The sequence below is a fragment of the Podarcis liolepis genome (genome assembly GCF_965112155.1).
Source record: "Podarcis liolepis genome assembly, chromosome: 5".
Classification (NCBI taxonomy): Eukaryota; Metazoa; Chordata; class Lepidosauria; order Squamata; family Lacertidae; genus Podarcis; species Podarcis liolepis.
Window position 1 is genome coordinate 18,257,498 of NC_139556.1, and position 13,590 is coordinate 18,271,087.

Sequence of the window (13,590 nt, forward strand, 5' to 3'; positions counted from 1 at the left end):
TCTACATTGTCATGTATATATAATTTGCTCTATGTTCATGTTTTAATAATAGTTTGTAGTTTTGTCTGCAAGTGCTCTCCCCACGCCAAGTTTTAATTCCAGTCTCTCTTGTATCTGGTTGTTTATTCTAAATGTTTCTCAAACTGTGGAATGGGATCTGTCACTGAGCCTTGGGCCAGTTTCAAGTGGTCCCAGTGCCACAGCCCTGCCTAGTGTAGGAATGGCAAAGGAGGAGACAAGATAGAAGGTGCATATAAAGACAGCTTGAATAAGTGAGACAGTCTAGGAGGTTTAGTTAAGTTACACTGGAGTTTATTTTGAGGATTTCCCTGTAAAGAAGCAGCCATCTTGGCTTTTAGCAGCTGTTGATGCATAGTGGTTAGTGGCGCAGAGGCACTGAGATTTTGAGTTATCCCTGTTAGTCTCCCCATACATGTGGTCTGGATTTCAAGGAGAGTTCTGGGGTGTCTTTGCCAGCGTGACTCCTGCTTCTTACCTTCCCTCACCCTGCCAGGCACCCTGCCTGATAGACGTAACTGCCCTGAAGATCCCACTACACTAGCATCTTACTGGGTTTGCCTTTGTTTTCAGCAGCCGGTTTAATCTTTCCTCCTGCTGTTTTTGTAGACATCAAATTATATTTCTTTCTGGTCTGTGCCATATTCTGATGGAAATTTACTTGGTATTCAAAGGTGGATGCACCTGACTGTATGAAAGCTGCATGTGCTTCAAATATTACTTTAGATAAACAGTTCTGTCAGTTAGAAGTATTTGCTGAGAGACAGATGAAAATGCTGGCAAAAAGCAGTAAGTTATTTTAATGTGGCCATTACTTATGATCCAAACTGCTGTCTTCAGCAAACGTGTAGGTATCATCTGCCTTTTGTACATTCCTGACACAAAAGTCAGGGCAGCATGAGAAAAAATGCCTTCTTTCCACTCCCTGGATTTGAAATTCACTCATGCAGTTCCTTTTGGATTTTTCTGTTGTTAATTTCTGAGGTGCCATCTCGTAAAATAAATCTTTTTGGAAGATACATTTGATTTGCTGTTCTACTTCACCAGCGACATTACTTTCTAGGGGCTTACTCTATTTTCGTATTGACCTGCTGCCTGTTTACCTTACTGGGCTATTTTACAAAGGCAGAGGCAGGTGCATGGAATTGCCCACTTCAGCAGTGTTTTGACATCCTTGATCTGTTTCTCCTTCCCCCAGGAAAAGCTCTGCCAGCAGAAGTACAATGTCTCCTGCATAATGATCATGCCCCAGTACCAAAGGCAAGGATTTGGAAGATTTCTCATTGATTTCAGTAAGTGAGCGGTTTTGTTTACAGTCATAACCCTGAGAGCTGATGGTGGTTATGAGGATACAGCTACATAAAAACTTTATTTAACCTGTTTTGTTGTTCGTTTTTTTATCACTAGATAATGGGCTTTCTATTTCTATTTGCGTAGTGGCAGAAAAGCTCCCTCAAGTGAAAAATCTAGTGCCTCTGTTGTACTGCAGGAAATTGAGAATGTGTCTCTCTGCAGTAATATTAACTCTCAGAGCTATTACGCTGAATGAATTGTCTAAATTGCATTCATTTTGTGCTGCTCATTAGTACAAAGAGAAGCAATTATTTGTGATTAAAGCAAAGGAAGGTGTTAGTCCAAGGCATTCTCTAGTTTCCCAGTCTATTAACATGGAGTACATTTTAGCTGAACAATGCTTATGATGAGAGAGCGTAATGTTTCAATTTATTATTCCTTTTTTTAAAGAATGTCATTAACTCACTTCTGAAGTAAAAGCTACTATTTGCTGCACAATGTATAAATTGGTATTCAGGGTTTATATCTTGTATTCTTCATCATGCAGTTGCCCATCTGACATAATTTTAAAAATGTTGGAGCTATTCATAATATTTCAATATCAGTAAAAAACAATTTGATAAAACAAATAGTATAATTCAATAGGCAAGCGCCACAGCTCAATGATTTCATTGACATTTTGAACTGAACTTTGAATTATAGTTTGGAGAAAGGCTATGAAAGCCAGGTTTTCGAAGCCATGTGTTAGTGTACCCAATTATTTTTAAAGCTTCACAGTAAACATATAGCACTGTATGTGGTTGGCTTTCTTCGGTGGAGGAACATACAAGGTGATTAAGATGCAGATCAAATATAAATCTTAAGAAGGGAGGTAGCAGCCAACAGGGTTTCTTACTTGGCAGTTGCCCATCATGAGTTATTGCTGGTGATGCTTCATACTTAATGTGTTATGCTTCCTGCTCATGATAGAAGCAGGTTGCCCCATCCCTTCAAGCACTCTGCTTTTTCTGCCACAGCAAGTATTGGCAGATTGTTGTCACAGCAGGCACCCATTTTCGGGGAGACGTGTGTCCTCAGCAAACTCACCCACTGATCCCCCATTTAAGGGAGACGGAAGGACAAGCTTCTCCAAGGCTTTTCTGGTTCCTGAAATTTGCATCTTTCTGGCTTCGCTTGACTGGGAGGACTAAATCTAGATGTCCACTGAATTCTTCACCCAGAATGTGAAGGGTTCCCATAGAGAAGAGTGTTACCTTCCTAGAACTCCCTGGGGTTGTCTTCAGCCATATTGGTATAAAGACTTCAGCCTTCCCCCCCCCCCCCTGCTCTCTCACAAGGGATATTCACAGAGATCTGAACTACATATTTTGCCCCAGCGTGCTTTGGTGCAGCCCAAGGCACAAGCTACGTTTGGGAAGGGGAGAAGGTTCCAGACTCACTAGGACCTCCTATATATTGCAGACAGGGTTTCCAACCTTTTACCAACAACATAATTTTCCTTTCTCCCCTCCCACTTCTTCTTTTACACCCAGCCTGAGAGAGAGTTCTGTGAAACTCGAAAGGTAGCTCAGTATTTTGTGATTTTCAGCTGGTTCTTTTTTTAAAAAAAAAATGAAGCTGAAGGAGGCTTGGGGTTAAAAGGCCAAGGTTATATTAATATGGGGTGCAGGTGAATTTAAATGCATTGTATCATACTTGTTTCAAATACGAAACAGCAAAGGGTTTCCCAAACTTCTCCCAAAGAGCCTTGCTAAGGCATTGGCTCCCTGCTGTTCAGCAGAACACAATGAGGACAATGCATTATGACAGAATGTTGTTCATAGTGATGTCCTTGTAGTGGGATGATGGTTGCTCCTCCCCCCCCCCAGTTGGTTTCAGCCATTGAATTGTGGTAGGGGGGATAAGGCCAGAAAGATAAAAGAAGAAAAGCAATAATCTTTATCATATTGAAAAGGCTTAGATGAAATTTGTTTAAATTTACTTGCTCCACCTGAAAAATGACTTTAAAATTTCTATTGTGAAGAATGAATTGAGAATGTAATTGAGGTAGGGGGATATTTAAGCACATCTTGAATTCTAATCAAAGTTTTGTGCTGTTTTTTTTAATTTGCCCCACCCTTTTTCAGCAGGGGTCGGTCCACTGTCCGTCAGACCTTGTGGGGGGCCAGACTATATGGGGGGGGAATGAACAAATTCCTATGCCCCACAAATAACCCAGAGATGCATTTTAAATAAAAGTACACATTTTACTCATGTAAAAACACCAGATAGGCCCCACAAATAACCCAGAGATGCATTTTAAATAAAAGGATACATTCTACTCATGTAAAAACATGCTGATTCCCAGACTGTCCGCGGGCCAGATTTAGAAGGCGATTGGGCCGGATCTGGCCCCTGGGCCTTAGTTTGCCTACCCGTGCTCTAGTGGAACAACATGACTGCTTGCGCATATATATATATATATTTGGGGAGGGAGGGTTCCAAATCTATGGGTATAAGCTATGGTGGGCTTTGTTCTTCATGAGCAGAGGCTTCTAATGAGGGGTGGCGTCAGTAAAATCATCAAAATCGTAATGTAGTGGAGGCTTCTCTGTGTTGTGCTGCAAGGCTTTAATAGTGAGCATCTATGTTGCACTTTTTAGGCTTTGCACAATGTCCATGGAGGCCTCTGGTGTGCTGTGTGACAATATTGACTGATTTCATCAAATTGTAGTGCAAGGGAAGTAAGGAGCAGGAGCAGCTCCTGGACTTGAAGATCCACTTGTGGATTTATATATTTAGCCAGTTGTATAACTATAGTCCCCTGGGTGATCAACAATTAAAACACACTAAAATCCAATAGCAGCACATCCCTTCCTGCTAGCTAGGGATAATGGGAGTTGTAATCCAAAAACAGCTGGAGATCTGAGTTTGGGAAACTCTGGACTAAGAGACCTCTGCTCTGCTCACAGAGTTGCCACCATCTGCAGCCATTCCACTGGCTGAATCAAAGAGAAAAGTCTCACATTAGCTCTTTCTCTCCCAGAACATTCCTGTGGTGATCACTCTACCTGGGCATTCTGAAATGTTTTTTGTTCATTAGTTCATTTACTTTACTTTCCCCTCGCTTACCCGCTGCATCCTGTTTGCAGATTACTTGCATTACAGTGGTACCTCGGGTTACATATGCTTCAGGTTACAGACTCTGCTAACCCAGAAATATTAACCTCAGGTTAAGAACTTTGCTTCAGGATGAGAACAGAAATTGTGTGGCGGCGCAGCAGCAGCAGTGGGAGGCCCCATTAGTTAAAGTGGTGCTTCAGGTTAAGAACAGTTTCAGGTTAAGAACAGACCTCCAGAACGAATTAAGTTCTTAACCTGAGGTACCCTGTACTTGCAACTGTAAACTTCCTGGATGGCCCTGGCAGAAATGCAGAATATAGATACAGTAAATGGTTAATAAAAAGTTTGGCTACTGTAGCACTTCACTATGTTTCTTTGGCTTAGGTAATGCAGCGCTTGTGTGAAGGGTAGACGTTCTGGTTGGTGTGTTGATACTTATAGGCCTTCAGTCTCTTTAGATACAGTAATTAACAATATTTTGATGACATGTGCCACAATCTAGTCAAATAAGTGCAAGGGTTATGTGAATTATTTCATATTGTAGACAGTTCAGATGATCCTTTGGCCCTGAAGATGAGATTGGGCACATACACCAGGCTTACAGATATCCCTGTTGCTCTAGCAGTTGTTTCAGGGTTAGGGAGATAGATATGAGATCTTCCACTCTTAACTTCTACCAATGCGGATTGGAGCAGGAATCAAACCTGAGAACATGATGCGCCCACTGTTCATGTTGCCACAGCCAGAATTTGGGTGGCCAAATAATGTAAGAACAGGCATTTTCGTAAGTCAATAATCATTTTCAGTAATCAGTTTTATTTTCCCTTGATTTTGTTCCATTTCCCCTCACAATTATCTTGCCTGCTTGTGTTTTCTAATGGCTGTTCTTGCTACACATCTCAGAAACATGAGACTGCAGCTTCCACTTTCCATTTTGTGGACTTTCAACTTTAGTGGCACACAGACTGAACGCTGTAGGACATCAATGCATGTCATTAGGCTGTATAATGAAGCGAAGAAAACCAGCATGGCAGTCCTCATCGTGGTTTGCATATGTTGCACTAATAGCTCAATTTCTAACTATGCTCATTAATTGACTACCAAATTGAGCTCCATATGCTACTCTTCACAGTCCTGGACATGTGATCAGCTGGAATGAAATTCTGCCTAATCAAGGTATGCAAACAGCTTTCAGTATGTATGGACAATTGAGAAAAGTCCTGGGTCTAGAACGGTGGCCATTGACTGATACTTTAGAGGAAGACAAATAAGTAAATGATGAATGCACCTTAAAATACTGTTGTAAGTTGGAAATACCCAAAGGCAACTATTTTTAAAAAGTCGTTTGCAAGCTAGCAAGAACAGCATGTTAAGCTTCATTTTTTAATAAAAAATTTTTTAAAATAAACAAACAACAATTTAGCTTTCCTGTGCTAATTTAAATATATTATCCAAGTAAATGAAGGCGTATCTCCACCCCCATCATTCAGCCCAGACACTGAGGTCCAGCTCCGAGGGCCTTTTGGCCGTTCCCTCCCTGTGAGAAGTGAGGTTACAGAGAACCAGGCAGAGAGCCTTCTCGGTAGTGGTGCCCACCCTGTGGAATGCCCTCCCATCAAATGTCAAGGAAATAAACAACTAATCTGACTTTTAGAAGACATCTGAAGGCAAACCTGTTTAGGGAAGTTTTTAATGTCTGATGTTTTATTGTATTTTTAATATTTTGCTGGAAGCCACCCAGAGTGGCTGGGGAAGCCCAGCTATATGGGCAGGGTATAAATAGTAAATTGTTGTTGTTGTAATTTCCTGAAAAGCCCACATCCTGAAATTGTGGTTTAATGAGCATCTGGTAAAGATTAGGTTGTGCTCCACGATCAAGTTCTGGCTTAAATAGGGAACTACAGGGATGCAGGTGGCACTGTGGGTTAACCCACAGAGCCTAGGGCTTGCCAATCAGAAGGTTGGTGGTTCAGATCCCTGCGACGGGGTGAGCTCCCAGCTCCTGCCCACCTTGCACTTCGAAAGCACGTCAAAATGCAAGTAGATAAATAGGCACTTCTCCGGTGGGAAGGTAAACAGCGTTTCCGTGCACTGCTCTGGTTCGCCAGAAGCGGCTTAGTCATGCTGGCCACATGACCTGGAAGCTGTACGCCGGCTCCCTCGGTAAGTAAAGAGAGATGAGCGTCACATCCCCAGAGTCGTCTGCGACTGGACCTAACCGTCAGGGGTCCCTTTACCTTTACAGGACAATGAGCCATGCCATCTAAGAGCCTCTTCAACTGCAGTAGGCAATCCTTGTGACCATCCCTGACCCCGTTGAAGCTTCCAGGACAGTCTAGTTTTCTGGTCTGAGCAGCAAAGCGATCCTTTTTCTAATGTCCCATGTTCCTGCTTTGCTCCAAGGACCATATCTTTCTGTAGGGGCAGGAAATTTATCCAGCTTCATTTATTTATTAGTTTTGGGGGCAGGTTTTATGCACTGCAGTCAAGCTCCTTTCTCCTCACACTGGCTAAATCATGGCTTTAAGCTTGATGCACTGGGCATTGAGCCACACATATTTTGCCAAAGAGGGCCATTTTAACTCCCTCTTATTTAGAGATATTGAAGTATTAAAAATGACTTTTGTACTGAAGTGCAAGCAGAAGAGTGAATAGGCTTTCCTACCCTATAAAAGCAAGTCAGACCTACAAGTCAGGTTCTGTCTTGTGCTGCAGCATGCTATTTAGGAGAAAAGCTAAGTGGCTCTAGCTTGAGCTAATAAACACAGTTCCCAAATAGAATAATGAGCTGCCAAAGATTGGGACCATCCTTAGCATCCCACCAAAGGTAGGGAGAAGAAATGTGCAGCCTCTAAGATGATGAAAAGAATGAATGGTTACTTTTAGGGGGCAGCATAAAGCAGGAGGTGATTGCCTCTGTTTTTTTTAGCTCACTCGTGCCTTTGCAAACATCTTGGTTTGGTCCTACTTGCTCAAAATGTCATTTGTATAGTATGCCATTGCTGTATAGTAGACAAAGAAAAACAACAATGAACCAAAAGCAGCTGGCTGTTCCTTCATGCAAAGGTACAATTTGTTGTACTTTTTTGAGATTTGAGCTATAGATAGTGCGGATAGGACCTTCCACTCAGTACATATGATTCTTTCGATTCTGAATGCAAACTGGTCATTGAGATGCTCAGTGTACATAATGAGTCAACTTTCTTTGTACAATCATTTGCCCACTACTGCTGTTTCTTCTTCTTCTTATTGTTGTTGTTGAAGGCTCTGAAAGTATATTTGTTTTCTGCTTTGTTACTCTTCATTCTTAGATTTTATTGGTTTTTATAAAAGCACAGGAAATGTAAAAATAGTTGCTAGATTTTGAAAACAAAACCATGGCATGTCATACTTTCCTGCAACTGCTCCGAGTCAGACCCAAGCAGACTGATGCCTGATGACTAATCATCTTTCTTACTCCTGCTCATTATGTTGAAGCAACCTTCATATACACTTTCTCATTCTGTGACATCTGTCTTCTTTTAAAAGAATATGAACAGGAATCTACACAACAGTTTGGATGACTGGCAGAAAAACCATTTTTTAATGGATTGTTCTCTCAGAATGTAGATGTCTTATCTGCTGTATCTATGGCTGACACCATGTTCATTAAAACTCCCAATGACATTAACTTGGGACACTACCCATTTTTTGTGACGTGATTGTGATATACCAGTGTTCATTCTGCTGGTGCTGTGTGCCATGCAGTGAGTCAGTAAAGCACAAACGGAGAGAAGCAAGTTGCCAATTGCAAAAATATATATGATACATTGCCTTACTATAGTGTGATATTGGATTGTTTGGATGCAGAATAAAAAGTATAATGTTAGAACATCAAAAGGAATTTATTAGGGCAAAACCAAAGAAATCAAATATACTATGGTTAACATGGCATTCTTGTGTCCATCTTGTGAATATATAAATGGAAATGTTCCAAGGAAAGCAATAAATACTCAGACAATACTTTCTGAACATGCTCTTTATAGTAGCATAGAAATGTGGAAGGGATGGGGAAAGGAGGAGGCTTGAAACCTGGATCAAATTGGTAGAAGTCCCCTGTGGTGCTTCTGTGAATGAAAGGAGGAGTTAACAAGAACTAGTCATTAGAAGCAGCTACGTACAAACAAATGATAGAATCACAGAATTGTAGAGTTGGAAGGGACACAGAGGGTCATCTAGTCCAACCCCCTGCAATGCAGAAATCTCAACTAAAGCATTCCTGACAGGTGGCCATCCAATCTCTGCTTAAAAACCTCCAAGGTAGGATGATCCACCCTAGGTGGGCTTCCAGACAGCTCTGGAGGATTTCCAGGCTGATATGACTGGTGCTCCTGTTGAAGCCCTGGCCAACAACTGGAACATTGAATGGCTTGGGCTGTTGACAATATAGCCCCTGAGCGCCTTCTCCCGCTTTGTAAAGCCCTTTTGGTTCCCTGATACACCCCAGAACTTAGGGCAAGGAATCAAGCTGGGTGATGACTCAAACATAAGCAGAGGGAAATCTTGGTGAGGGCTCATTATCAAGCCTACCTAGTGGCAGTGAAGGCTGAAAAGGTGGCTTACTTTGCTGCCCCCCATGCATCCTCATTGTGCCACCCAGCACAGCTTTTCCGGGTAGTGCAGAGCCTGTTCCAGTCTGGCTCAAAGGAGGTGGCAGGATGAACGGCAGCTTGCTGTAATTTGTTTGCAATGCATTTTGAGGATAAAATTGCATCCACAGGGATCTTGACTACGCTGTTACAGCAGATGAATCGCTAGAGGCATCCAGAGCACAGTCTAGTCCTGTTGTGTTGGATGAGTTTCAGTTGGTAAGGCTCAAGGATGCAGGACAAGGTGCTTGTGACTTCTTGTGCTGTGGAGCCTTGCCCCTCATGGCTGATTAAAAGCTAGCAGGGAGGGGACAGCTGGCTGGGCCAGGGAAGTGATTAACTTGTGGTCTACTAAGACCCCTAGATCCTTTTCACATGTACTACTGGCAATCCAGGTGTCCTCCATCTTACATTTCTGCAGCTGGATCTTCCTAAGTGTAGAACCTTACGTTTGTCCCTGTTGAAATTCATTTTGCTTGTTTTGGTATGATAAAGTTTTTAAAAAGTTGATTTCTTCAGTGCTTGGGAGGGGGTAGGAGCAGCTACCTCTAAATTGTAGACAATGAGCCATCATTACTTATTTCATTGCTTTTCAGCATGGACAAAGGACCCCTTCTGGGGATAATCACTTGCATTCATTGGGATTTATCTCAAGCCTTTCTGCTTTGTGTCATGTTTCCAGATCTGTCTTTTATTTGTGAACTTCTATTTCACCATGAAAAGCACATCTCTCAAAATTAGCTAGCACAATCCAGAATTAGGGTGGACGTACCAATGCACAGAAGTGGAATACCCCAGGCTAGAGTGCAGACACTATTGAAATAAAGTATTTCATACCAATGCATCTCTTCAGAATGGTAAAAGTGTGTGATGCTGCAGCTTGAACACTTTGTGATCAAATGCGTTAATGAGAGGCTAAAATCTTTTGAAGGATGATGGGGAGCACTTTACTAATTACAACATACTCTAGTTTTTTGAAAGTTTATTCTATATTTGTTACCTAATAGAATACAGCTGGCTGCTAAAAACCCTTCCCCACCTTCCCACCACCCACTTTATCACTAATTTTTTAATGTTCCAACAGCAGAAGCACTAATGAAAGAGGGATGCAGATATCCTGTTGAGAGATTGGTAATTAACGGCGTATTTGTACAGGGGGCAAGCATTGCTCATGTGTTTCAAATTTAGACGCAGCCTCTAGTTTGTCAAATATAGCCACTGGTGAAGTTGATACAGTAGGATTTCACCTGTAACAATAGAGTCTCCAACTTGATTGGGGAGTTTGAGTGTCCCCAACCAGTGTCATCAGTTTTGTGCTTAGGTCATAATTGCTTCAGGTCTGTCTTAGTGATGGGGCGTGCTCTGTATCAGAACAGATGGGAACATGTGGAGTGATTTGCTGGATCAGAACTCCCACCTGTGACTAGTCAGATCACTATCTTGATCCATTTCAGGCTGCTTACAGGTCTAGTTTCAGAAACAAATCAGTCTTGGATTACCTTTTATCGGGGGAGGGACAAGGGGGTGTATGACCTTGTTGCTCTTATTTAATCTCTCAGCAGTTTTTGATGCCATCAGCCATGGTATGTTCCTGGATCAGCTCTGTGGCATGGACACAGTACTTCAGTGGTTGCCTTTCTGCCTACAGGCCTGTTTACAGAGAGTAGCATTGGGTGACCGGCGTTGCTCACCTGGCATTTTCACTATGGGAGCACATAAGAGTGCTATCTTCTGTGATGCTTTTTAACATCTACTTGGGAGCCGTCATTAGGAGATTTGGAGCAAGGTGTCGCTAGTATGCCGATGACTCAGCTCTATTTCTCTAACATCCGAATCAGGTGAGGCCGGGCGCTCCTGGATCAGTGTCTGGAGTCAGTGATGGGCTGGATGAGGGCCATTAAACTGAAGCTGAATCCAGGCAAGATGGAAGCCCTGTGGATGAGCGGTTCTTCCCAAGTTCAGGAAATAGGCCAGTTGTCTGTCCTTGATGGGGTTGCACTGTCCCTGAAGGAGCAGGTATGTAGCTTGGGAGTACTCCTAGATTGTCCACAGTGGCCAGGAGTGTTTTCTCCTTGTTTGGGCTGGTACACCAGCAACAGCAGTTCCTGTACAAGAATAGCTTGCCACAGTGGTGCAGGCCTTGTTAACCTTTAGAATGAACTAACACAATGAACTCTACATAGGTGGTGAATGCTGCAACGCAACCTTTGGCTTGAACAACTCCCCATCAGCATATTACACTGGTGCTGCCTGAAACCTGGAAGGAAGCTTTCATAACTCTGATACCAAAGCAAGATCAAGATAGATCAAGTGTAAAAAAACTATAGACCAATCTCATTACTTAATGTGGATTACAAAATTTTTGCTAATATTTTGGCCAACAGGTTGAAGAAGGTATTAACAGATTACATCCATAAGGACCAGGCAGGATTCCTGCCTGGAAGGCATATGAAAGATAATATTAGGAATATAATTGATGTGTTGGAAAGATTGGAAGTTAAAAAAACTGTAAAGCGATGTTAATGTTCATTGATACAGAGAAGGCCTTCGATAATGTGTCCTGGAGTTTCATGAAAAAGAATTCAGAAAGTATTGGGGTTGGACAAGACTTTATAAATGGTATTAATGTGATCTATTTTGAACAAAAGGCAAAAATTATAGTTAATAATGTGGTTTCAGAAGAAATTAGAATTGAAAAAGGAACCAGGCAAGGGTGCCCACTTTCCCCTCTGCTTTTTATAACGGTACTGGAGGTTTTGCTAAGTATGCTAAGGAAGGAGGAAGAAGAAGTTAAAGGTATAACAGTAGGATCTAAACAATATAAGTTAAAAGCCTTTGGGGACAATTTAGTGCTAACATTACAAGATCCAGACTCCAGTGCAGTAAAAGCACTGGAGCTGATTCAAGAGTTCGGACAAGTAGCAGGATTTAAGTTAAACAAGAGCAAAACCAAAGTAATGGGGGGGGGGATTAGATATTGAGGAGAGAAATATCCTTCAAGAAAAGACTGGCCTAGTTTTTGTAAAAAAAGGTGAAGTACCTGGGGGTGAATTTATCGGTGAAAAATTAGAATTTATATAAAGATATTTATGAGAAATTATGGAAATAAATTAAGAGAGATTTGGAGATTTGGTCAAATTTAAAATTGTCATTAATGGGCCGAATATCGGTGGTTAAGATGAATGTATTGCCAAAGATGTTGTTTTTATTTCAAGCCTTACCAGTTATTGATAATGTTAAGTGTTTTAAAGAATGGCAGAAAGCATTGTCTAAATTTATCTGGCAGGGGGAAAAACCCAGAATTAAATATAAATTACTTACAGATTCAAAAAAAGAGGGGGATTTTCCCTGCCAGGCCTGAAGATATACTTTGAAGCAGCAGCTTTCTGCTGGATTAAGGAATGGATTCAACTAGACAATGTTGATGTCTTAGATTTAGAGGGATTTGATAATGTATTTGGTTGGCATGCATATTTATGGTATGATAAGATAAAGGCCCATAAAGGTTTCAAAAACCATGCAATTATGAAGCCCTGTGTATGAAACCCTGTGTATGAAGTGCATGAATAGTGTACGAAGAACAGGCTGCCTCCACATACATCATTTTATTTGCATACCGCCTCCCTGTAGTTAAAACCAGGCTCAAGACAGCTTACAATATGGACAAAATTACATAGTTACAAATAAAACAAAAATTGTCACAAATAATAAACAAAACCCATAAAAAAGTACACAGCCAAATCATAACAAGATCTAAAAATAAAGATACCAGTTTTTTTTTAAAAAAAAATACAGCGACAAAACCCAAACTATTCCCCAACCCAAGATTCTGTTGAGCTGCCTCAGTGTTTGTTGCTGGAGTCAGTCAAGGGCCCACCATCCCAGGCTGGATTGGGAAAGGCCTGCAAAGGAGGTGTGGCGTTTGCCCATTCGTTTGAAAATGTCTGTACAGGGGGAGAGAAAGGGTTGACAGGTAGACCAATAGACAAGCCAGAGGCGGAGCCTACCTGTTCATAAAAGGGCTTAGCCGGAGATTTGGGTTGGTTGGTTTGGCTTGGTTGGTTGGTTGGTTGGTTGGTTGGGAAAGGCAGTTGGGAAAGCAGTTGGCAGACAGATGGAACTAGAGAGACAGTTAGTGCAGTTTGTTCTTGTGTGAGGGTACGTAGAAGAGTTAGGGACAGAATTAAAATAAGACTAAGAAGGTAAAAAGTAACGACATTTTGAATGCAGTTCAAGTTTATTTGTGTTTGCAATAAACTACTCTTTGTTAACCTGATTGAGACTAAGTGGTTTACCGGGGAGGACCTGGTTGGTGGCAGCAGATTAGTGGTGTATGGGTCAATAGTCCGTGAGACGACCGGGGCTCCGTACGAACGCCACAGGAGGTCTTTCAGGACTCACTCAGCGACTGCCTTGTCCCTTATACCAGACCACTGTGGGCATCTAAAGAAGCCCTCTTGACCATCCCGTGGGAGCCACATGTTCGTTTAGGTTTTGCTTGAGTCAAGTCTTTCAGCAGTATTTTGGACCGCTTGAAGGGACAGGATAC

The 13,590-nt window shown here is 41.8% G+C and overlaps 1 protein-coding gene and 1 long non-coding RNA gene across 16 annotated transcripts in view; one reads left to right on the top strand and one right to left on the bottom strand.

The window, feature by feature from the left end:
- LOC310706742 overlaps positions 1-13,236 on the bottom strand; it is a 50,333-nt gene extending 37,097 nt beyond the window's left edge. Inside the window, exon 1 of the long non-coding RNA XR_014526136.1 lies at positions 13,049-13,236. This is a non-coding gene — a long non-coding RNA (uncharacterized lncRNA). The remainder of the gene's footprint in view (positions 1-13,048) is intronic.
- The window catches only part of KAT6B (lysine acetyltransferase 6B), an 86,992-nt gene that overhangs the window by 53,778 nt on the left and 19,624 nt on the right, over positions 1-13,590 (top strand). For all 15 annotated transcript variants that reach the window (XM_083502303.1, XM_083502308.1, XM_083502299.1 and 12 more), the window contains one exon: positions 1,217-1,310. In XM_083502303.1, coding sequence (XP_083358429.1) covers positions 1,217-1,310 — 94 coding nt within the window. The remainder of the gene's footprint in view (positions 1-1,216; positions 1,311-13,590) is intronic.